This window comes from Notolepis coatsorum, assembly GCF_963971535.1.
Source record: "Notolepis coatsorum genome assembly, chromosome: 7".
In the NCBI taxonomy this organism is placed as follows: Eukaryota; Metazoa; Chordata; class Actinopteri; order Aulopiformes; family Paralepididae; genus Notolepis; species Notolepis coatsorum.
The window spans coordinates 100,295,608-100,320,425 of NC_140171.1; the positions used below are offsets into that span (position 1 = coordinate 100,295,608).

Below are 24,818 nucleotides of genomic sequence, written 5' to 3' on the forward strand. Positions count from 1 at the left end.
TAAGGGATCAACCCCCTCTTTTGGAGTGGTTGTCTCCCCGGTATGCCAGCTGACCCCACGGGATTATGGGGGAGAGCCTCCTCAGAGAGCTTCGGAGCCTCCTCCTCAGGGAGTTTCAGAGCCTCCTCAGGGAGTTTTTGGAGCCTCCCCCTCAGTGAGAGAGCCTCCTCTGGGAGTTTTTCAGAGCCTCCTCCTCAGAGAGTTTTCAGAGCCTCCTCCTCAGAGAGAGAGCCTCCTCACTGAGCCTCCTCCTCCAGGAGTTTTCAGAGCCTCTTCCTCAGGGGGTCCTCGAGGCGTGCCAGGCGGAGAAGGGCCTTCACCTGTTGTGTCCTGTCCGATGCGCTGGCGGTTTAAAGGGTGGTGTCACGAATAAACACCTGGAGAGGTCTCGATGCCACGGCCTCGTTGACCTCACCAGGTCCCTTTGTCAGGTCTTGGCTCCTGGACTCGGCGGCAGGCCTGCCTTTGAGTGGTCCATGGGGCTGGGACCTCCTCCACGCCCTGCTGCTAAGGCTTCGCTGGCGGGGTTTGAAACCCCGACCCCACGAGACGCCTCATGGGCAGAGCCGGGGTTCAACAACCCCGACCCCACGAGGTGTGGGAGCGGTAACACAAGCTTATGCTTCGCATACTTTTCCCTGGTAGCGAGCAGGACGCGCGGTGGGGTAGACACGGGTCCTTCTGTCCCGCTTTCTAATCACCTGTGCATTTTTTTAGTGCTGTCCCCTTTTTCCGCAGTCAGTGTCCTGTCCCCCCCCCACCCCTCACTAGGAAGGGTGGGGGTGCCCGGACCCTCCCCAGTGTTCTGATGGTTGTAAGGGGACCTCAGCGGGTGTATTTGTCGGGCTCTCCGCGTCCTGCTCCGTTCCTGTGTCCCACTAGAGCAGAACGTGAAGCAAGAACGAAATGTAACGAAGGTTATCCTATAACCCTAGTTACATGAGTTTTTGTGAACGTTCTGCTCATCACTCACTGAGGACCCCTGACTGTCTTCTGAATGAAGGTCAAGACTCGGGAAGGAAGAAGCACGGTCAAGCCCCTCGCTTATATTCATAAGCGGAAATGGGTGTGGCCGGACAAGTGAAGGTGCATGTAGCGAAAACTTTCAGTGATATATAGGTCATGAGGTTAAATCCCACTAGAGCAGAACGCTCACAAGAACTCATGTAACTAGGGTTATAGGATAACCTTCATTCTGTATCCAGTTACACACTGTACAGCCTATACTGTAAATCGAACCCAAGTCTTTCCTTGTAACATTCATCTTTGAATGTTAGGCGGCACGTAGTATAGTGGTTAACACGGTCGCCTCACAGCTAGAAGGTCCAGGGTTCGATTCCCATTTGGGGCCCAGGTCGCCGCGTTGCCAGGTATACCCAGGTGGGGTATCTCCCGGGCCTTTCTGTGTGGACTTTGCATGTTCTCCCTGTGCTCGCAAGGGTTTCCCCTCCAAAATATAAAACCCAATGGAAAAAACATGCAGAACAGATCGCTAATGCTGTCGCGTCCCTGACGAAGACGGACAGGAGCACTTGGATTGGTCCCCGGGCTCGGCCCCACGCCAAAGCCCATTTCTGCTCCCGGCTGTCCTTGTGGGGAAGGACGACGGGATGGGTCAAGCGTAGAGACAATATTTAATCGGCGACTAAAGAAAAGTGCAATGTGTGTGTTCCTGTGTGTGCCACCAATCACTTGTGTGTGTCGCTGCATGACAACATTGTCAATGTGTGCAATGAATAAAGACTTCTTCAAAGTCCAGTTTAATCATCTTTGATGCCGACATGTTCAGTATTACTGTTGAATATCAACCAAGCATTACCAGTGGAAGAAATAAGTAACTTTTGAATTGAATGACTTTATCATACAGGTCCAATGTGTGGGTCAACTTTTTGTGGGTCCTCTCTCCTGTTTCCTCATAACGTCTCCAAGGTAACCAGCTGTCAATGTAAACAAGCCTGTATTATGAGAAGCATTTCAGCCAATCACACCTCTGTTGTGACTTGTTGGTGTGTGTGTGCATGTGTCTCAGCTCAACGTGGATTCCCTGAACAGTAATTTGTAGTGTTGTTCTATTTCAGAGCTGTAATACAGGGCTAATATGCAGTGACATTAATCTATATGCAGCACGCATGCGCACACACACAAACAAAGGCTAGCAACTGGTATAACCTTGAAGATAAATACACCCTTGAATGTAAGTGTGACGCGGTCGGCTTGAGGACGGCCACAGGCTACAGACAGGATGCCCTGCTCGTCGTGTTGAAATACATACTGCTGCTCATGGACGAAGTGTCCATCTCTGGCTATATGAAAATAAATATGGAATCAATATGGGTTCTTCCTAAATTCCCATATTGGTGAAATATTATGGGTGTGGGCGCGGGCGGGAGACTGGGTCAGGCACAAGGAAACACAAGACAAACACACACAGTACCACTTACAGTGCTTTGCTAATATCTAATGTGATCTAATAATGATAGAACCGCCCGTGTCCCCAAAGGCTCCATTCCAATTATCTCTTCGCATTCTCTCAACAGCTGACTGATCAACAGCAATATGTAGCATTTATCTATCCGTGAAGGACAACCAAAAAGGGAAACAAGTGATGCGTGGTCAAAGCTATCCCTTGGTGGTCTTTTGTGCAATGTGCACAGCACTGCAGCACCGCTGTTGGGGGTGTGTGGGTGATAAAACGGCCTACACAAACCTTTGCTATTATTTAGAAAAACATTGTCCACCTGTGTGGATTTGCTTATTGTGTGAGTGACACGCCCAGTCAAGCCATTGCCATTAAAAGCGTCTTTTTTAAGGAACAATTGCTTCCTGTATTTCTTTGTTTCAGTCTCACTTGGTGCTGTCGCCGGTGTGTCGTTACATCAGTGTAACTTGTAATAGCAGCCACAGGTGCTCCAGTCAACTGAGAGTTTCTTCCGTCAACTCCAACCTCAACATCTGCACATTATGCCGCTGCCTCGGCAGTTACGGGATGAAAGGTGAGTGTCTCGTCCGGTGTAGGATATTCCACTGTAGAAGTTACCATAGTTCTCATTTTATTCATCAAAATTAAACGACAGCGGCAAATTCCAAAGCGGAACCTTGGGGGTTTGTGCTAGTATCACAGACGTGCGTGTCGTGCGCTTTTGCCCTATTCTGTACTGTTTGTGGTTTTGACTATTGATTGATTGATTGAAAAGTTTATTAACAGATTGCAGAATGGGTACAGTACAGTACATCTCAATACATACAATTGTTAAGGGGATGCAGACCAGAGAAAGACTTTCGTCTTGTTTCCACCAGGGTCCCCCATTTTCAATTCATCATAACATATATGACATACATGACATACAGATAGACAGTACTGCTACATCTATACATTTATGACATATCAGATTTGCAAATACAGTACTGTTTGTGATACAAAAGTGTCCAGAAAAGGAGTGTATATACATTTGGCGTAGAAACTGTACATTGGAGGAGGTTGGTGGGGTGGGGTTGGGTGGGTTGGGTGAGGGCTGTACATTGGAGGTGGGGGGGGGGGGGGGGGGGGGGGGGTTGGGTAGGGGACACACACACATTTTACACTGTACATTGGAATGTTGACAAAGCCTTACTTGGTCATTTACTGTACAACTAGGTTAGGACATTTGTAGGGGCCAGTTTCGAATTGCAGTCTCACGTAGGTGTTTTTTGAGAGTGTTTTTGAAGGTGGGTAGTGATTCACATTCCTTTACAGCTTTGGGTAGGGCGTTCCACATTGATGTGGCATAATTGCGAAACGTGTTTAGTCCCTTGTTTGAGCCGAATCTGGGTTTTACATGATTTGTGGAGCTCCCTCTGGTGTTGTGATCGTGGTATTCACTGACCTTTGGGAAGTATTTTGACATGTACATGGGTACCTTGGTCGCGTAGTGTATCTTGTAGACCAGGCCCATTGCAAGTTGCTGTACTCTGTCGTCTACTCTAAGCCATCCTAGGTTGTCAAAGTGGGCAGGGGTGAGGTGGGTTCTAGGAGTCAGGTCAAGTAGTAGTCTGACTAGCTTGTTTTGAGATGTTTGTAATTTGTTTTTTAGTGCCTTTGAGGTGCTTTGGTACCATGAGGTGCAAGCATAGTCGTAGTACCCTTGAATGAGTGCTCCTGCTAGAGTCTTCAGGGTATTCTTGTTTACCAGAGAGGAGATCCGGTACAAGAATCGCGTTCGTTGGTTGACTTTTTTTATTACATTGGATGCCATTTTGTCACAGGAAAGATTAGCCTCTAGGATGGAACCCAGGTAGGTAATTTCATCTTTCCTTGTGACAATATTGTCACCCACTGTAACCGAGAAGTCGTCAGTCTTGCTGAGTTTGTTATTTGAACCGAAGAGAATGGACTCTGTTTTGCCCATGTGTAATGATAGTTTGTTGTCGGCGAGCCATATGCAGATTTTGCCTAGTTCCGAGCTGAGGGCTTTTTCAACCTGTAACTTGTTCTTGTCAGAGACCAGCAGGGCTGAGTCGTCCGCAAACAGGAACAAGTTGTAGTCACAAGCTGACGACATGTCATTTGCATAAATTAGGAATAGTAGCGGTCCTAGTATGCTTCCTTGTGGAACACCACAGCTCACTGTGAGGGGGGGGGATAGGGTACCGTTTACTTCCACCATCTGTTCCCTCCCCTCCAGGTAGGATTGTATCCAGCTCACTGATAAACTATCAAAACCAATTGCTTTTAGCTTGTCAATCAGAATGGTGTGATTGACAGTGTCGAAGGCCTTTTGTAGGTCCAGCATGACCATGCCGCAGTATTTGCCCGCGTCCACCTCTTGTTTGATGTGGTCGTTCAAGTAGAGAAGGCATGTGTCAGTGGAGTGGGATGTTCTGAAGCCAGATTGGAATTCGTAGATTAGATTTTTTTCCGCGAGGTATTTTTCGATCTGTTCGTATACTATTTTTTCCATGACTTTCGAGATGGATGTAAGGAATACTATACAGTACCTTCTATTTTGAGTGGCGTTATTATTGTATTTACATGTTTCAGCTGTTGTATTTCACGTGAAAGTCTTTCTCTGGTCTGCATCCCCTTAACAATTGTGTGTATTGAGCTGTACTGTACTGTATACCCATTCTGCAATCTGTTAATTAAAGTTATCAATCAATCAACAGCGAGGCCACATTACTTTTTTAAATGTATTTATTTAAAGCTGAAGCTGTAGTTTGTCAACTTTTGCATTGTTTGTTAACAATGGACTATCAGTCACTTACTGCCATCATAAATACTTGGATTTGTGAGTTGGGAACAGCCTATTTCGATTGTCTTTGTGCGCGTGCGCGTGTGCGTGCGGTTGTTGTACCACCCTGTGCACTGCTGCTCTGTGTTGTGCCACTGTGCTGCACGTTTATGCTTTGTGCAACGAGGCGTCCAGGTGGTTTGGGCAATTCCGCTCCGCAGAAACACAATTCACATTTTGTGGATAAGTCAAGTGTAAGATAAGGATGATTGCTCTACAGCAGTCTTTTGACTATCTAATGTGAATATGATATAATAAGTAAATTAATCCTCTCTCGGGGATTAATTCAGCATTCAGCATAAAATGCTGTACAACTTGGACATAATTTGTTACAGCGTATCTTTGTACTGTAACATTCATATTTTATGCTAACATTATATTACTGTTGGATTTCAATCAAGCCATACCGATGAATTAAATACTTAAAAACTTTTCTCAAATGAGATGATTATGATACAGAACATTATACATTTCAGAATTGGGGTGACCGTGGCTCAGGGGGTATAGAGCAGTAATCGGATGGTTCCTGGTTCGATTCCGGCTCCTCTTGGGCAGCGTGTCGAAATGTCCTAGAGTGAGACACTTAACTCCAACTGCTCCCGATGAGCAGGTCTGCACCTTGCCTCTGCCGTGAATGTTTGAATGTGAGGCATAAGTTGTTAAGTGCTTTGCATAAAAGTGCTGCAGTATATAAATACAGTCCATATGCTTGCTTTATATTGCTGTGGTCAAAACAACCTTGAGTTGAGGGTTTGAAGACACACTGTCAACACGGTAAAAAATAATACTCTGTTGCTCTGCCTTTTATTCCTTGTCAGTGATTTTGACCAGCTCCCAGATAACATCCCCACCAGCGCCACTGTCGCTGACACTGAGGTGAAGAAAGGATTCATCGACTACTTTGTAAGAGCACATTTATTTACTGATAAAAAAATATAGCAAATACTGTACTTACACTACAAATTAGGGCCAAGCATCAGTATCCTGGAGAAATTTAGAAGTAAATATAGTAGCACCACAGAGACTGCAGGACATAGTATACACCAAAATATCAATTAAGCAATGCGAACTGAAATTTGGCCCCATAATTACACATGCGATCCGGATATGGCGTGAAACACAAAAAAAATATTCTAATCCACATAAATGGCATAATCATACTCCCTTATTCAATAACAATGCACTCCTGATTAGAAAACGACCTATAAGATTCCCTAGATGGGAAAAGCAAGGCATACATACATTAGGAGATGTTTTCAACAAACAGGGTATTTGTAGCTATGATGAAATAGAAAAAAAGTTTAATCTCACCGGTTCCACATATCTTTTTTACGCACAATTATTGTTATGTTTGAAGACTCACGGTGTTCCATTAAAGATACCAATTGCACACCACAGATACCACACATTTTTCTATGAAAGAGAGACATCGAGAGGTTTTGTATCAGATTTTTATCATCAATTACTAACGGCTTCGTATGAAACCCTCCACCTAGACTCTGTTTGGAGGAGGGATATACCAGACCTAGAAAAAGATTTTGATTGGCAAGAAGCCTGGGCAAATGTTCGACTTGCATCAAGGAACCCGGACCATCAACAAATCAATCTTAACTATATTCATAGGACATACTTGACTCCTATAAGACTGAACAGAATGGGTCTTAAACAAGACTCTAAATGCTCCTTATGTACAAATGGGGATGAGGGGACATTTATGCACATGTATTGGGACTGCCCACCAGTTAAGATATTCTGGGAAGAAGTGACCCAGCAATTATCAAATCTCTTAATTCTGAATATACCTGTACACCCCTCTATATTACTGCTGAATGATGTTTTTGAATATGCAGTACTGTTGTGAAGGATCAGATTAAACCGAATATATATATTTATTTATGGATATATATTTAATAGTATTTGTATATCGTTTGATATCCCTTGTATATTCCTTGTACATATACACTGAATATCCCTTTAGTCTACTAACAGCCCATAATAGTTTCATTCTCTCATTGGACAAGAACTTGGCACCAGCAGCCAAGCCCCTTGGTTCAAGTTCAATCGTGCCGACGAACATGTCGTTACTAGCCCGGTTCCGCGTAGGAATACGTCTGGCGAAATACGAATGGTACTATTTGTTCACAGCGCATATATATATGGCGCAAGTAAAGTAGAACTTTCTTTTAGTCCCTTAGCCCTTAGTTCTTTACCCTCCAACCTAGTGGCAAGACGTTAAGCCTCACCCACGATACACGTGTGGTGCAGTATGGTCAACTTGGCCTCAGAATGGCATTGAGACATCGTGTGGATTAATAGTTGAATTGTCATAGTTTGGCACTATACCGTCGAGTGGGACGTATTTCTATTAAGTTAATAATAGTCTATTATGTATGGTGCATCGTTCGGTTAGAGTTATAAAGTGAGCAGTACCCCCATCGTTTCCTCGCGTTATCTAGAGTCTTAACCAGGCTGGGCAGACCACGTGTGGTGCTTTCATCCGAGGAGTTCTGGGCCAGGACGAGTGGACCTGCACATTGGATTACCTTACCCGGACGACGGCGAGCCCTACACGGCTTGGATTATCTACTTGCTTTGGGTGCTTTGATTATGCCATGGATAACAGCCAACACTGGTAAGTGTTGGAACTACCCCCGAGAGGAGTCCAGGTGAGACGGCGCTCTAACCCGAGTGAGGTCGCCTCACGTCTCTTCGTTGTGGACCGGCAGCTACCGTCTACAAGAGGGCCCAACGGTATTCATCTGTGGACCAAGGTTCTGTGGGCACCGTGTTCAGCACTCTGAATTCTCCCAAGAAATCGTTGGCCAGATGGGATATCGCCAGCGGCTCTCCTAACCCCCCCCCCCTACTGACTTACAACCAGCGGGACCCCCTTTAGTATATCCAGCTATAATCATTTAAGTACCATCGCTATAGTTCCCTAAAGAACCAGGTTGTATACTTGCTTCCTGCGTAACCAGAGATTGGACATTCAATGTTGATTTGCCTACGAATACTCATTTGCCTTACAAGTGCATTCAAATCATAAATGTCATTAAGTGAACGTTGTATATACCCTTTGCTATATATTAAATATTCGATTTATACATTTGTGTGGACTTGGTTTCATGGTGGGAAAGTGTTCATCATATCTATATCATGTACTGTGTGGCCAGTAGTTAAAGTACATAAAGCGGTAGTGGTTTAATGATACCATACTTATCAATACAGTCAGGGAATTGTACCCCTCAGTTACAATTGGTCCTTCGAGCCGGAGGGTAACTAGTGTAATATTAATATAGTGTTATTAATATTGAAATGGCCTATGATGAACACTCCACGAAACGGTCCTCCTAACGTAGAACGCCCGCGGCGCAGACGACAGACACCTCAGTACTTAGAGGATTACGCTGTCAGTCAACTACCTAGCCTTCGACAAACGGTAAACGCGGTAAAAGTAGAAAGTAAAATTATGTCTGACCTTAACGACCAGGTTACCCCGACCACAGAGGCCCTAGTGGGTTCTAATGTAACTGACCAAGCTCACGGTGGGGACCAGGACGGAGCTGACATGCCTTTACCCCCCGCCAATACCGAAGAAGTAGTCCCCGACCAGCCCCGGGAGGAAGACAACCCTACAGAGAGAGAACTCTGCACGGAACAAGATGAGGAGAGCGCCGAGGAGATAGAGCTCCAGGACTCCCCAACGAGTACAGCCAGGAGCGGCTCACCTCTACAACCGTCTTCCCCCAGCGAAGCGGAGAGGATGCTATCACAGGCGTTCCTCATCAGCCTGACCGAACGCGATCGACTCCAGGGTGAACGCGATCGACTTCAGGGTGAACGCGATCGACTCCAGACACAGCAACGGAGCGAAGAAGAGCGCATACGCCTGGAGATGAGACGCCTTCAGACGGAAGAGAATATGGCAAGAGACCGAGCAGACACCCAGCGTGCCGCTGCCGGTGCCCAAAGAGAAACAGAGCGCAACCTCGCTCTCATCCAGCGCGAAACCGAGCGCGACAGACTACAGGGCGAGCGCGACAGACTACAAGCCGAGCGCGACAAGTTACAAGCGCAGCTAATGGAGCAGCTGATCCTCAAGGCAACACCCTCTCCCTCCGCCAGGGGTTCAAGGAACTCGTCGAGACAACAGTCAAGGGCAGCGTCTCCTAACCGAGCAAGCGACCCTGAACTTGACCAACAGACCAAGCCTATACCCCCCGCAGACCCCCTTCCCCGACCGGTCCAAGCGAGACCCAGCTACAAGGAAGGAGCAGCATACACTGCGGAGAAACTAAATAAACGACTACAGGATCTAGAGGACCTGATAGAAGAAGAAGAGGGAGAGGAGGAGAACCAAGCCCGACGACAGCACAGTACTCCACCGGACCAGGAGGTCCAGTACAGCCCAGGCTATACCCCCGCGGCGCTGCGCTACAGACCCCCGACTCTATTCACGGGTGAGCATGACGCACGACCAGCCCCGAGGAATAGCACCTGGACCAGCGGGCCATGGTACCCTGCCGGTACCAGCCCACAGAGAGGCGCAAGAGGAGACTCGCCTAGGAGGCCTCTCCCCCAACGCTCGCCGATGTATCAGCCATCCACGGCGTCATACATTGGTACACCGACGTTTCCAGACTTCACCTATGAGAATCGAGCACAGTACACGGAGCTCCGGATGTGCCTAGAGACAATGATGGTGGATGTCGCTGATGAACGCCACAAGTATGCAATATTACTGAAGCACCTGAAAGTACCCCGAGCGCACAATATAGCGCTAGCCTATGCCACCTCTACGACCCCATACACCGCGGCTCTAGCAGCGCTGGACCAGAGATATGGACGTATATGGGATTACGTAATCCAAGAGATAAGGCATATTGATCGCCTACCCCCAGCAACAGACAATCGCTCATTAGACGACCTGTCTATAAAAGTGCAGTCCCTGGTAGGGATGCTGGGAGCGCAACGAGAAAAGGGTATGCACGAGCTATACGCCAACTCTAACGTCGAGAGGATTTTAGAGAAGCTGCCACCCGCCAGACAAGAGCGCTTTAGGCGGCAGAGAGACCACCGTGATCCTAACGGTCCCGAACCATCCCTCCTCGATCTAGCCGACTTCCTGGCGAGAGAAGTCAGCAGCTTACGACTGGATACGTTCGTGCGGAGCACACCAAGCTCCAGAGAGGGACCCAGGAGAATAAACGATGGAAGAAGATCGGTGACTGTCATGCACCAATCAGAATCAGTACCGAGCAGTAAGAACCACAGTACCCCCTCGAGGAAAGAGAAGTGGAAGATGGTGTGCCCGTACTGCGAGAAGGAACACTGGCTGTCACAATGTGACCTGTTCACCAAGATGAATGCAGAAGAAGTGAGTCAATGGATAAAGTCCAACAGGCGCTGTTACCGATGTGCGCGCAGTCACATGGCAGCCGAGTGCCGCCTAAAGAAGAGGTGCAGTCGGTGTGACGGAGCCCACCTAGATGTCCTACACGACAGTAACAGAAGAAAGCCTGCACCTGCACCATCGAGCAGCACAAAGGCAAGTGTCATGTACATTGACCCCGCCAGCAGCAGCGGCGCCCAAGTGCTCTTAAAGGTAGTCCGTGTAACATTGAGCTACCAAGAAAAAGTCATGGACACTTACGCCGTCCTTGATGACGGGTCAGAGAAGACCCTTCTGCTCGCGTCCGCTGCGGCCCAGCTGGGACTGCGGGGGAGCGAGAACCAAATGACGATTCGGACAATAAGAAGAGATTTAAAGACGATAAAAGGCGAGAATGTCTCCTTCACTATCGCAGCAAGCGGGCAGCCAGAGCGACGGTATAGGATTACAAATGCTTTCACCAGCCAAGAAATAGGACTATCACAGTACACCTACCCCATCGCCAAGCTGATGGATAAATATGTGCACCTGCGTCAACTACCTATCCCGCTCATAGACGGCGCCACCCCGACCCTGCTGATAGGCTCCGACCATGCAGACCTCATAGTCCCGATAGACCGGGTCCATACAGGACCCAGAGGCTGTCCTGCAGCAGTCGAGACCCGCCTAGGATGGACACTACAAGGCCCCCTCGCTAAATCTCTCAACCGAACAGCAGCCACTAGCTGCCTCCACTCCAGAGTGACAGAGGAAGACACCACTCTCCTGCAGCATGTCGAGAGGCTATGGACACTAGAGACAATGCCCTTTAAGAACGAAAAGAAAGACATTCGTTCTAAAGAAGACATTTACGCCATAAACCTCCTCGAGCAAGGGACAAAGAGAGTCACAGTCGGCGGAGTGATGAGATACGCAACTCCACTCCTGAGGCGAGAGGGAATGCCCACCTTTCACGCCACGAAAGAAGCTACGGAGCGGTATCTATTGAACACAGAGCGGCGCCTAGCCAAAGACCCCGCTCAAGAGAGTGTGTACCGCGCTGAGATTGAGAAGCTAATCACAGCGGGACACGTAACGAAGATTGACTGGCGACGCCGTGCGCTGCTCCGCGCCTCTCTGATCAAAGACGGCTTTGATCTCCGGCAGCAGGCCAGCAGCGACCCCCCAGTATTACGCAGCCTCTCCCCAGAAGAGAAGCCCTTGCTGCGGTTACCATGGAGAGAGAGGATCGGGGATGAGCAACCAGCCATCTATCAAGAGGAAGTCCTCCCTTTCGGAACCACATGCAGCCCGTGCTGTGCTACATTTGCACTACAGAAACACGTCGCAGAGGACCCAGCAGCAGATGAAGAGGTCCGACACAGTGTGAAGAACAGTTTCTACGTGGACAACTGTTTACAAAGCGTTTCGACTCAAGAAGAAGCCGAGGCTCTCCTAATCAAGCTACGCGCCTCCCTGATCAAAGGCGGCTTTGATCTCAGGCAGTGGGCCAGCAGCGACCTGCACGTATTGCGCAGCCTCTCCCCCGCGGACAAGGCTGCCAGCAGCGAGACCTGGATGGCGACAATCCCAGGAGAAGCCCAAGAAATGACACTAGGACTAGTCTGGCGCTTCAAAACAGACTCGCTCCACTATAGACACAAACCCCTGACCACGGAGCAGGGAAGGTCGACGGCGATACCGACCACCAGACGGAGTGTGTACAGAACACTCGCCAGACAATATGACCCGTTGGGATGTATTCTACCTTACACCACCAGGGCAAAGATGATTGTACGAGCACTATGGGACGAGGACCAGGGCTGAGACGACCCAATACCCGCACCCCTTGCCTCCACATGGAGAGAGTGGGAGACGGAACTCCGCTCACTCCCAGGCGTCAATATACGCCGCAGCTACTTCCCACCCACAGTGAGGCCAGAGACATGCAAGATGGATCTACACGTCTTCAGTGACGCCTCCGAAGTAGCCTATGGATCGGTGGCCTACTTGCGTGCCCAAGAGAAGGGAGGAGAGATACACACTGCTTTCATCCTGGCTCGCTCAAGAATAGCCCCACGAAAGCAACAATCTATCCCGCGTCTAGAGCTCTGCGCAGCCCTAGCAGGAGCGCATCTAGCCACGTTAATCCAACGTGAACTCACCATTCCGGTGCACAGAACAATCTTGTGGTCAGATTCCACGACAGTACTCACATGGATCAAGTCTGATTCATGCAGATACAAGGTCTTCGTGGGAGTCAGAGTCACAGAGATTCAAGAGTTAACAGAAGCAGCGAGCTGGCGGTATGTGGACACCAAACACAACCCAGCTGACGTCATCACCCGGGGAATGTCCCTAGATGACCTCACCCGTCGCAACATCTACAGTGACGGACCAGAGTTCCTCAAGCTCCCGGAAGAAGAGTGGCCTACGCCCACCCCACGGGAAGCGAGTAAAGAGGAGGCTGAGAACAAGAAACCTATGTTCTGTGGACTGAGCACAGTCGCCTCCACAGACCCCAACATAGATGATTGCCTCACCCTACAGAGTGCGCAACTAAAGACATTCCTGTGGCACCACCCAGAGATTCAGCCCACCACTGACATTTCAGCAGCTGACTACGAAGAAGCAGAACTTCTTCTACTACAACGAGCCCAGAGAGACTCGTTCCCCGACGAGCTAGACTGTCTACAGGGAGGAAAGCCCGTCCCATCAGACAGCAGATTGCTCCACCTGGCACCCGAGAGCGACGCCCATAATCTCATCAGAGTGGGTGGTCGTCTGCGGAGGGCCCCCAATCTACCGGATGACGTTAAGTACCCGATAGTCTTGAACAGCCGACACAAGGTCACAGAGCTGATCATAAAGAAATACGACGAGGATGTGCATCACGCAGGAGCAGAGAGAGTCTTCGCGGAGATCAGACGTCGCTATTGGATACTTCAAGGGAGAGAAGCAGTGCGACGCTTCCAGCGAACCTGTCTAGACTGCCGAAAGTGGCGCGCGCAGCCCAGCATACCCCGGATGGCTGACCTACCTCCCTGTCGCCTCCGACTCGGCGACAAGCCATTCCACTCCACAGGCATGGACTGTTTTGGCCCGTTGTATATAAAGAAAGGAAGAGGAACCGAGAAGCGGTGGGGTATTGTATTCAAATGCATGACCACCAGAGCGATAGATATCGAACTCCTTCCAACCATGAGCACAGACTCATTCCTTATGGCCTTCCGAAGATTCACATCACGGAAAGGAAAACCGTCTACGTTGTTGTCTGATCACGGGACAAACTTCAAAGGCGGAGAAAGAGAGCTGAGAGAGAGCTTCCAAGCTATGGGCCCAGAACTTAAGACCCACCTCGCTCCATCCCAGATTGACTTCCAGTTTAATCCCCCGAACGCACCCCACTTCGGTGGAACCTGGGAACGAGAAGTACGTTCTATAAAGACAGCCCTGTACGCCGTGCTTGGGGCCCAGACTGTAGCGGAAGAAGTCCTAATGACAGTCCTCACGGAGATCGAGGGAGTATTGAACTCCAAGCCCCTCGGCTACGTCTCCAGTGATGTAGCAGATGTCGACCCAGTCACCCCCAACACACTCTTGATGGGGCGGCTGGACCCCGCGCTACCCCAGACAATGTACAGGCCTGAAGAAGCGAACGGCCGAAGAATGTGGAGGTACAGTCAAGTACTAGCTGACAAGTTTTGGAACAGCTTTCTACTCCACTACCTACCGTCTCTACAGACCCGCCAGAAGTGGGTAAAAGAGAGAGACAATTTGACAGAAGGAACAGTCGTCATGATTATCGACCAGTCACTACCCAGAGCTATGTGGCCGGCTGGCCGCGTAAGCAAAGTGATCACCGGTGCCGATGGCAAGGTCCGAGCAGCTGAAGTGCTCGTCCAAGGGCGAACTTACACACGACCCGTGGCGAGGCTGATAGAACTGCCCAGACTCCCAGACACTATCGATGACGACCATGACCCCACGACTTTGTGAGTTGACTGACCCTTACAGCGGACCTTGAGTGGTAGACAGTGCGGTTAATCTGTCTCTGCTTAGCTAATTAGGTGGGACTAATTAGGGGGCGGCTGTTGTGAAGGATCAGATTAAACCGAATATATATATTTATTTATGGATATATATTTAATAGTATTTGTATATCGTTTGATATCCCTTGTATATTCCTTGTACATATACACTGAATATCCCTTTAGTCTACTAACAGCCCATAATAGTTTCATTCTCTCATTGGACAAGAACTTGGCGCCAGCAGCCAAGCCCCTTGGTTCAAGTTCAATCGTGCCGACGAACATGTCGTTACTAGCCCGGTTCCGCGTAGGAATACGTCTGGCGAAATACGAATGGTACTATTTGTTCACAGCGCATATATATATGGCGCAAGTAAAGTAGAACTTTCTTTTAGTCCCTTAGCCCTTAGTTCTTTACCCTCCAACCTAGTGGCAAGACGTTAAGCCTCACCCACGATACACGTGTGGTGCAGTATGGTCAACTTGGCCTCAGAATGGCATTGAGACATCGTGTGGATTAATAGTTGAATTGTCATAGTTTGGCACTATACCGTCGAGTGGGACGTATTTCTATTAAGTTAATAATAGTCTATTATGTATGGTGCATCGTTCGGTTAGAGTTATAAAGTGAGCAGTACCCCCATCGTTTCCTCGCGTTATCTAGAGTCTTAACCAGGCTGGGCAGACCACGTGTGGTGCTTTCATCCGAGGAGTTCTGGGCCAGGACGAGTGGACCTGCACATTGGATTACCTTACCCGGACGACGGCGAGCCCTACACGGCTTGGATTATCTACTTGCTTTGGGTGCTTTGATTATGCCATGGATAACAGCCAACACTGGTAAGTGTTGGAACTACCCCCGAGAGGTGTCCAGGTGAGACGGCGCTCTAACCCGAGTGAGGTCGCCTCACGTCTCTTCGTTGTGGACCGGCAGCTACCGTCTACAAGAGGGCCCAACGGTATTCATCTGTGGACCAAGGTTCTGTGGGCACCGTGTTCAGCACTCTGAATTCTCCCAAGAAATCGTTGGCCAGATGGGATATCGCCAGCGGCTCTCCTAACCCCCCCCCCCTACTGACTTACAACCAGCGGGACCCCCTTTAGTATATCCAGCTATAATCATTTAAGTACCATCGCTATAGTTCCCTAAATAACCAGGTTGTATACTTGCTTCCTGCGTAACCAGAGATTGGACATTCAATGTTGATTTGCCTACAAATACTCATTTGCCTTACAAGTGCATTCAAATCATAAATGTCATTAAGTGAACGTTGTATATACCCTTTGCTATATATTAAATATTCGATTTATACATTTGTGTGGACTTGGTTTCATGGTGGGAAAGTGTTCATCATATCTATATCATGTACTGTGTGGCCAGTAGTTAAAGTACATAAAGCGGTAGTGGTTTAATGATACCATACTTATCAATACAGTCAGGGAATTGTACCCCTCAGTTACAAGTACTATACAACAAAAGAGTTTGGTTTTATCTGGTATTACAGTGGCTAAAAAACTGATAGCATCACGATGGTTTCAACTGGAAAAAATGTGCCGAAAGGTCTGGATTCTTACATATCTCGATGTGATTTATCTAGAAATATCTACAGCAAGAATTTTGGGTCTCAATGAATCCAAATTGACAATGTGGTTAGAAGTGGTGGAGAGAATAAAAGCTAGCATTTAATGGTAGTGTTTGGTTATGAGCGAAGGATAATGGATGGATTATCCATGGGGGGGTCCAGGGCGGGGGGTGCGAGCAGGAGCATATGTGTGTAGGGGAATAGATAGCAGGTATTAGGGGTATATCTTGTATAAGACATTTATCCAAACGATGAGTTAACTGATGTACACTGTTTTACAATGCTTGTATATCTAATCGTGTGTTGTCATGTTTGTTTATGTGTTTGTTTAAAAAATAATAATAAAAAAAAATACAAAAAAAATAAAAATTAGGGCTGCTTGAATAATCATGGTCAATATTGAGATGTCTCTTTCTGTGTTTGCCTCCCCCTCTCTCTCTCCCTCTCTCTCTACCTCTCTGTGTTTATCTCTACCCATTCTCTCTCTCTCCCTCTCTCTTTCTGTCTCTCCCCCCCTCTCTCCCCTCTCTCTCCCTCTCTACCCCCCCTCTCTCCCCCTCCCTCTCCCTCCCCCTCTCTCTCCCCCTCTCCCCCCTCTCTCTCTCTCCCCCCCCTCTCTCCCCCTCTCTCTCTCCTCCCCTCTCTCCCCCCCTCTATCTCTCTCTCCCTCTCTGTGTTTCTCTCTCCCCATTCTGTCTCTCTCCCTCTCTTTTTCTGTCTCTGCCTCCCCCTCCCCTCTCTATCTCTCTCTCCCTCTCTGTGTTTCTCTCTCCCCATTCTGTCTCTCCCTCTCTTTTTCTGTCTCTGCCTCCCCCTCCCCTCTCTACCCCCCCCCCCCCCCCTCAGATATTTGTGATAGAGGTGAAGACTAAAGGACACAGTAAGTACTTGATCTACAGAAGATACCGGGAGTTCTTCAGCCTCCATCACAACCTGGAGGCCAAATATCTACCTCAGAACTCCGACAAGCCCGGCTCCAACACCTGCACCCTGCCATCTCTGCCTGGTCAGTGTGCATGCATGCGTGTGTGTGTGTGTGTGTGTGTGTGTGTGTGTGTGTGTGTGTGTGTGTGTGTGTGTGTGTGTGTGTGTGTGTGTGTGTGTGTGTGTGTGTGTGTGTGTGTGTGTGTGTGTGTGTGTGTGTGTGTGTGTGTGTGTGTGTGTGTGTGTGTGTGTGTGTGTGTGTGTGTGTGTGTGTGTGTGTGTGTGTGTGTGTGTGTGTGTGTGTGTGTGTGTGTGTGTGTGTGTGTGTGTGTGTGTGTGTGTGTGTGTGTGTGTGTGTGTGTGTGTGTGTGTGTGTGTGTGTGTGTGTGTGTGTGTGTGTGTGTGTGTGTGTGTGTGTGTGTGTGTGTGTGTGTGTGTGTGTGTGTGTGTGTGTGTGTGTGTGTGTGTGTGTGTGTGTGTGTGTGTGTGTGTGTGTGTGTGTGTGTGTGTGTGTGTGTGTGTGTGTGTGTGTGTGTGTGTGTGTGTGTGTGTGTGTGTGTGTGTGTGCGATGGGGATTATGAATTATTTACATTATGTGTGTGTGTGCACATGCATGCCCACATGTGAGCACATCTCTATAGTACCTAAATATACCTGATCTGTGAACTCATACTGCACATGGTAGCTTGCATTCACTTTACAAGTAGGCTACATTGCAGCAGGTGTGTCCTTTATAGTAACCGTCGATGCAGATCACAGAGACAAAAACAGGAATAATCCCTTCAAGCCTACTGTACCTCGAACCCTATAGGGAGGTGTAGTGGTTACGTCATACGTCAAGTCTACGTACGTGACTTCTATTTTTACTTCTATTATTACATGCTATACTATTTTATTTCATACTTATCTCTTGTCTAGCACAGTCTCTGGAGCGTAACAGAAAGAAGCATTTTGTATAAAAGTATTCTGTACTTCTGTATGACAACTATTAAAGAAACTTGAGAAACTTGAAACTTGTTGTTTCCGGCCGGTCCACCTCGCTTGAAATTGCCATGTATTTCCAATGGACACATTTATAAATCGTCTCATTTAAAACAAATAAAGCATGCATCCACAATCTATAGCTCAACATGAAACAATTCGCAATTAATCGTAAAATAATTACGTATAATTTTATTTCAACCAAAAATGCTTAAACAATAATGTTAGTGATAGAAGGGAACTCATTTTGTGCAAAAATGGATAGCTTGCCAATGTTCATGAGGCAGAATTATTACAATAGCCGATAATACATTTTCCCAATGATATGATGATGGTGGACCGTGCAGGAAACTACACCTCCCTATACCGACAAGCTACGAATACCTGCTGTCTGGTGACAAACCACAGTCTATTGTGACATCTGGTTTCCCAACGCCGTCTTTAGCGCTGAGATCATTGTCGTCCCATCAGCTGACACTGTGGTTACAGCGACATCGCCTCAGTGCCAGGATGCTTTGGGAACCCACCCTGTTGCTTCCCAAGAGAGCGGAGGAGAAGCACTCTCTCAGTGCCAGGATGCTTTGGGAACCCAACCTAGTAGTTCTGCCTCGTCACCCTGTAACCTTTTCTGTACATAATGCACAGTCATTTGCTCCTTGGTTCGCATGGTAACGGATCAGGTGTCCAGTGACAGCTTGCAGGAATTGCTCCTATACCAGTGTGGGGGAGGGGGTACATTTTCTATCTTTTCAAAACTGTTGGAGCTGTCAATGTCCATATTGATTAAAAGGTGCTGAAAGAGAGCGTCCGTGCCAGTGAAGCTGGATGACTTTGAACGGGGGGACTGACCATTGATTGGGGGAGATGGGTGACAGAATAGACACTTAACCCTTAACTGCTCCTGATGAGCAGGTTGGCACCTTGCATGGTCGCCTCCGCTGTCGGTGAGTGAATGTGTGAGTGAATGGGTAAAATGTGAGGAACAAATTGTAAAGCGCTTTGGATAAAAGTGCTATATAAATGCAGCCATTTAGAATAAAGAGTGTGTGTGTGTGTGTGTGTGTGTGTGTGTGTGTGTGTGTGTGTGTGTGTGTGTGTGTGTGTGTGTGTGTGTGTGTGTGTGTGTGTGTGTGTTGCAGGTGTAGTGGTGGAGTTGGGTGGGTGCCTTTGAATGTATCAGGACATATAAGGGTGTGGTTGGTCTTAAAGGTAAATGGTATTACAACTTTTTTTTAATAAATCTTTTTTTAATACATAGCTCTACATACAGCCATCACTGATATAGAGTGTCTGGTCAGTAACATGGGTCTCCCAGTCCCTCCGCTCTGCAGTAAACACAAAATACATTGTCTGGTATCCAGTTCCCACTTTATGCAATTAGGAGGGAGACTGGGAGACTATATTCTATATTATAGCTATGGATACAATACTATGGCCCATTTGACATCACCTATCTATCATTCAATATGTGAAAAAGAATACATTTTTGCATCCATGCCTTCCCGTGTTATACCGTGGTGAATATAAGTATGGTCATGAAATGCTGAGTTATAGCCCTACACGTCAATTCCACTATAGACGTTGCCATTTCTTGCCTGTATACGCTATTATCCCGAAATCAAATCTATATCATAGGTATTATGTTCCATCATGAATGCATGAAAGGGGGGGGGGGGGGGTCGTTTCTGATAATTTGATTGTCAGTAACGGCATTCGCATTGAACACTAAAAACGCTTATCAGCCCGATCGGTATCATTGCATTGCAGGATCAAGCAAAAATGTACGTCAAATCGTCCTTACCTGTGATCGGGAGTATTCCAAAAATAATATTCCAATTGTTTGATCGCCATCTGGTATATCCAATGTCCATTTGGTCCACGGCATAATCAACCACAACATATGGATCGGGAATATTTGACACGCTTCAATGGAACCGAGAGAACCATTCGCCTCACCCGAGAAGGAAAAATTAAACCCGAGACATTTGGCCGTCCCACAGGCCAGGATGCAATGTTACAAAGGGTGCTCGATACCGCCGTCTAGCGTGATGCGGCCGGTATTGCACTTTTACATTCTCAGGCTGATTCCCCATGTTAACCCCGAGTCTGTGTGCCTGTAATGAATCGAATAAAAGAAATAACTATCAAATAACGAGTATACTCGTTGTTGGCGTTCAACGATTGGCGCCCAATAACAAGTATACTCGTCGTTGGCGGGGAATGAGTTAAAGAAACACATCTACATTATGGGAAACTCCAGTGTTGGACAAGAAAGACCAGATCCCCGACATATTTAAAAAACAGATGGCTCTGATTTATTAACCAGGCCCGCAAGCGTTTCGCACGTGAAAGATACAAAAATAAGCTGGTTTTTCAGACTTCTCGCACTTACTGTATGTATGCCTTGATTGACATGTATTTTTAGGAATGTCAACGTGAGTTGCATAAAATTGAAGAGATTATTGACGTCAATTCAGATGACCAGTGATGCCACAGATTACTTGTAAAAATAATCTGATTACTCCTTTAAAAAGTAATCTAGTTACTTTACTGATTACTTGATTATCAAAGTAACTTAGTTACTTTGAAAGTAACTAGGTTACGAAGTCGTCGCCATCCCCCCTGCTGCTGCCACAACATAAGAATGACAACAATGATAAAAATAAAATTGTAAAACCGTTGTGTAATATAAAACATGGTATTATAGTTTGTTATTCTCATGTGTGTGTGGCTGTGAGCGTGCGTGCACGAGCGCACGTCCCATCTCCAGTCTAGCTGACTGTACCCCTGGCTCTCTTATCATCAGCATTATGAGATAGTAACTAAATAGTAACGCACAGCCACTTGGAAAAGTAACTGTAATCAGATTACTGGCTTGTAAAAAGTAACAAGTTAGATGACTATTTACTGAAAAAAGTAATCAGATTACAGTAACTAGTTACTTAGTAACTAGATACTGGCATCACTGCAGATGACACCCCCTACCATGTGATTTATTAAATATTTACAACTTTAGACTAGATTATTCTACTTGGGTACCGTGGCACATAATAATAATAATAATAATAATAATAATAATAATAATAATAATAATAATAATAATAATAATAATAATAATAATAATAATAATAATAATAATAATAATAATAATAATAATAATAATAATAATTTCTTAAATTTATATAGCACCTTTCAGGAAACCCAAGGCGCTTAACAGAGGAGGGGGACACACTAAGGGGAAGGAAATCAGAGGAACATTGTGTAAAAAGAGGGAAGTCAGGCAGAGTCATTGATATATTTGGTGAAGACGTAAGATTTGAGTTGTGATTTGAAGGAGTCCAGGGATGTAGCGTTGTGGATGTCTGGAGGGAGGGAGTTTCAGAGGGTGGGTGCGGCAACACAGAAGGCTCTGGGACCGACAGTGCGCAGGTAGGTGGTAGGGACTAGGGATGGAGAGGAGACCAGAGTCAGGAGAGGAGGTCGGCTAGGTACCGGGGAGCAAGGGAGTGAAGGGATTTGTAGGTGATGAGGAGGATCTTAAAGTCAATGCGGGACTTGACTGGAAGCCAGTGGAGCTGGATGAGGGTTGGAGTGATGTGGTGCCAGGGCTTGGTGCGGGAACCCTAGCAGCTGAGTTTTGGACATATTGCAGCCTGTTCAAGGCCTTGCTGGGTAGCCCTGCAAGGACTGAATTGGAGTAGTCCAGATGGGAGGTGATAAAGGAGTGTATGAGTGTCTCTGCTATGGAGTCAGGGAGAGATGGCCAGAGTCTGGATATATTTAGCCTCTTCTACTTGATTAGCTCATTTGCTCTGACAAAATATCCTACTATAAAATGGGGAAAACAGACCATCTCCATCCATATTTCGCCTCAGTGGGTTGGCAAACCAATCTGAAATCGCACATGGGCATTGAGCATAGGCAGGGACAGACCCAGATTCTTCCTAATTTAAGCTGCTTATGAGCAGTTTTTGGCAAGTCTGCGTGGCATGCGCATCCCCATGTATGGACTGGTGTGTTTAGTTTAATAAAGTTGAATAGCAGTGGTGGAAGAAGTACACAGTTCCTTTACTTAAGTAAAAGTAGAAATACGCAGATAAATTAGTACTCTGGTGAAAGTAAAAGTCCTCCATTCAAATTCTACTTAAGTAAAAGTAGAGAAGTATTTGCTATTGAATGTACTTAAATATCTAAAGTAAAAGTACACAATCTATTTTTTGTTTGTGTATCCGTTTGACCTCTAAAGGTTGTTAAAGTGGTATGCGGTCCAGTTATGCTGCTCTGATTAAAGGGGAACTATCTTATAAATGGCCTTTTCCAGTGTTTAGCATTGTTTTCTAGCAATGTGGGTTTGTATCAATGGGGTCTATGTATGTAAATCTCATTTTGGCGCATTTGTCCAGTTTACATGTCACAAGATTCTCCCCCACTGAACTAAGCCATTCTGTAACGTACGCGTAAGAATTCTCATCTGCATAATAACGCCCCTGCTCAATGACAATTAACACTATGTAACAAACCATCAAACACACTCACAGCACACACACCCACACGTACACACCCACTTTAAATGGACAACGCACCCACTTTACACACTTTAGACAATAACACTTTATATTTATATATTATATTATTGGCAACTCATTGCACATAGCAAGCCTTGCACCTTACCTTACCTTACCACAAGGTGGCACCACAAGCTACCTCATCCCATTTACCCATTTACCCATTTACCTCATCCCATTTATATTGTATTGAAAATACTCTGCATTGTACATTGCACCACAAGCTACCTCATCCCATTTACCTCATCCCATTTATATTGTATTGTAACTACTCTGCATTGTATACTATACATAATTATGTATATTGAAAATGTTTGTCTTGTTTACACTTGTCGTGCACCCCACTAAAACACTGCACACGGTGTATCCTTTGGGATGTGTTATGTCCCATGTACTTTACATGTAATATATATATATATTTACTTATGAATTTCTTTAACATTTTCTTTTATGAATTCCATTATTAACTTCAGTCCTCAACATACATATAAAATATTCATTCATTTTCAGGATTTTAACCCCTTAAAGGCCAACCTTCACGTTGTATTTTTGTTCAATAAACAATGTGGACTAGGCCAACGGTGACTTTCATGAAGAATGGAAAAAAAAGTATTGAAATTGACCCAGTTTTAGCGTTTTTATCAAACATGTTGTCTGCCCAACACAATCACCACGCACATGGATATTTTAATCAATGGTTCATAACGTGCGTGTGTAATCGAAATAATCTCGTCACAACAGGTGCAGGGCACCAGGGGGCTCACCAGGGGGCGCTGAGAGTCACACACAGCTAGTGGCAGGCACTGCAGGCAGAGAGCCTTGCTACCATAGATATATGCTTGCTACTACTAGCCGAATGAAAATGTATCTGTTTCACCTAACACTATTGCTCCGTGATTATAGCCATCAATCTCTAAAGCTAACCACTATTTGTAAAAGCCACAACCACGTTACCATATTTGTAATAATGTTAATCATTGTGTCGTTGTACACATATTGTGTTTATAACGTTAGTAGCTAACATAGCTTAGCTTGGTAGCTATTGTGCTAACAACATATCCCGACATCCGGCTCGCTGGCCGGCATGAACGGCCGACCCAAAATGGTTCTCTCCTCTCTGTACACCCCGTCCCCACGGGTGCCCTGCCGGGGGGCCCATAGACGCGACGGCGGCGGCAGCCGTAGGGTGCTCGAGCCCGTAAAGGCTAGTGATACACGATAGCTATGAGCTAACTAGCGCTGCGGGCTCGGGCGCCCTGCGGCCGCCGCTGTTGTCGCGTACACAAGCTCCTCCGCGGGACACCCGCGGGGACGGGGGCACACAAAGAGGAGAGAACCACCCGCAGGGACGCCGGGCTATAGGCTAACGTCAGTGTAGTGGTCCCGACTGTAGCAGGGACGGCGGAGCTATAGGCTATAACTGTGATGCACCGAGTGGGCCACCATTGATCTAGTACTATGACCCGGACGGACATAAGGCATACGTTTCCTGAAGTGACGTCACGGCCGTGCTAGAGTCTGATAAGCTTTTAGATTCGGCTCATTAATATGCACCTGTTGTGACGTCGGCGTTTGATAAGCTTTTTTGATTCGCGCGTGCATGTTATTCGTGCGTGGACCTTTTTAACTCTTTCAGAGTGGCATTTCCGGTGTCAAATGGAAAAAAATAAATAATGAAATTATATACCAATGATGTAAACTACCCATAATTGATCAGTAGGGTTTAACCTGGAGGTTGGGCTTTAAATACCAGTTTGTGTGATTGAAGCGTGGCTTATTTTCAAGACAAAAAACACTAAGGGTTAATTATTTTCCATCCCATAAATGCTAATGTCATTCTTTTGGGGTGGGATTATGAGAGCCTGGAGTGTCGAAGATTGGCAAAAAAAAGTTTGATACATAAAAAAATGTTGTGCAGTGACACAGTCTATAAAACACTGCACATGGTGTACCCTTTGGGACGTTTTCTGTCCCATGTACTTTACAAGTTTCAAGTTTTTTTAATAGTTGTCATACAGAAGTACGGAATACTTTTATACAAAATGCTTCTTACTGTTACGCTCCAGAGACTGTGCTAGACAAGATAGGTATGAAA

The 24,818-nt window shown here is 46.6% G+C and overlaps 2 protein-coding genes across 2 annotated transcripts in view; one reads left to right on the top strand and one right to left on the bottom strand.

Annotated features, from left to right (window-relative positions):
* pvalb7 (parvalbumin 7) overlaps window positions 1-24,818 on the bottom strand; it is a 107,435-nt gene that overhangs the window by 16,295 nt on the left and 66,322 nt on the right. The window lies entirely within an intron of this gene.
* Window positions 2,918-24,818, top strand: part of ncf4 (neutrophil cytosolic factor 4) — a gene marked incomplete at its 3' end in the record, with an annotated part of 154,745 nt that continues 132,844 nt past the window's right edge. Inside the window, 3 exon segments of the mRNA XM_084318851.1 lie at window positions 2,918-2,993; window positions 6,086-6,170; window positions 17,099-17,258. Coding sequence (XP_084174977.1) covers window positions 2,962-2,993; window positions 6,086-6,170; window positions 17,099-17,258 — 277 coding nt within the window. The 5' untranslated portion in view covers window positions 2,918-2,961.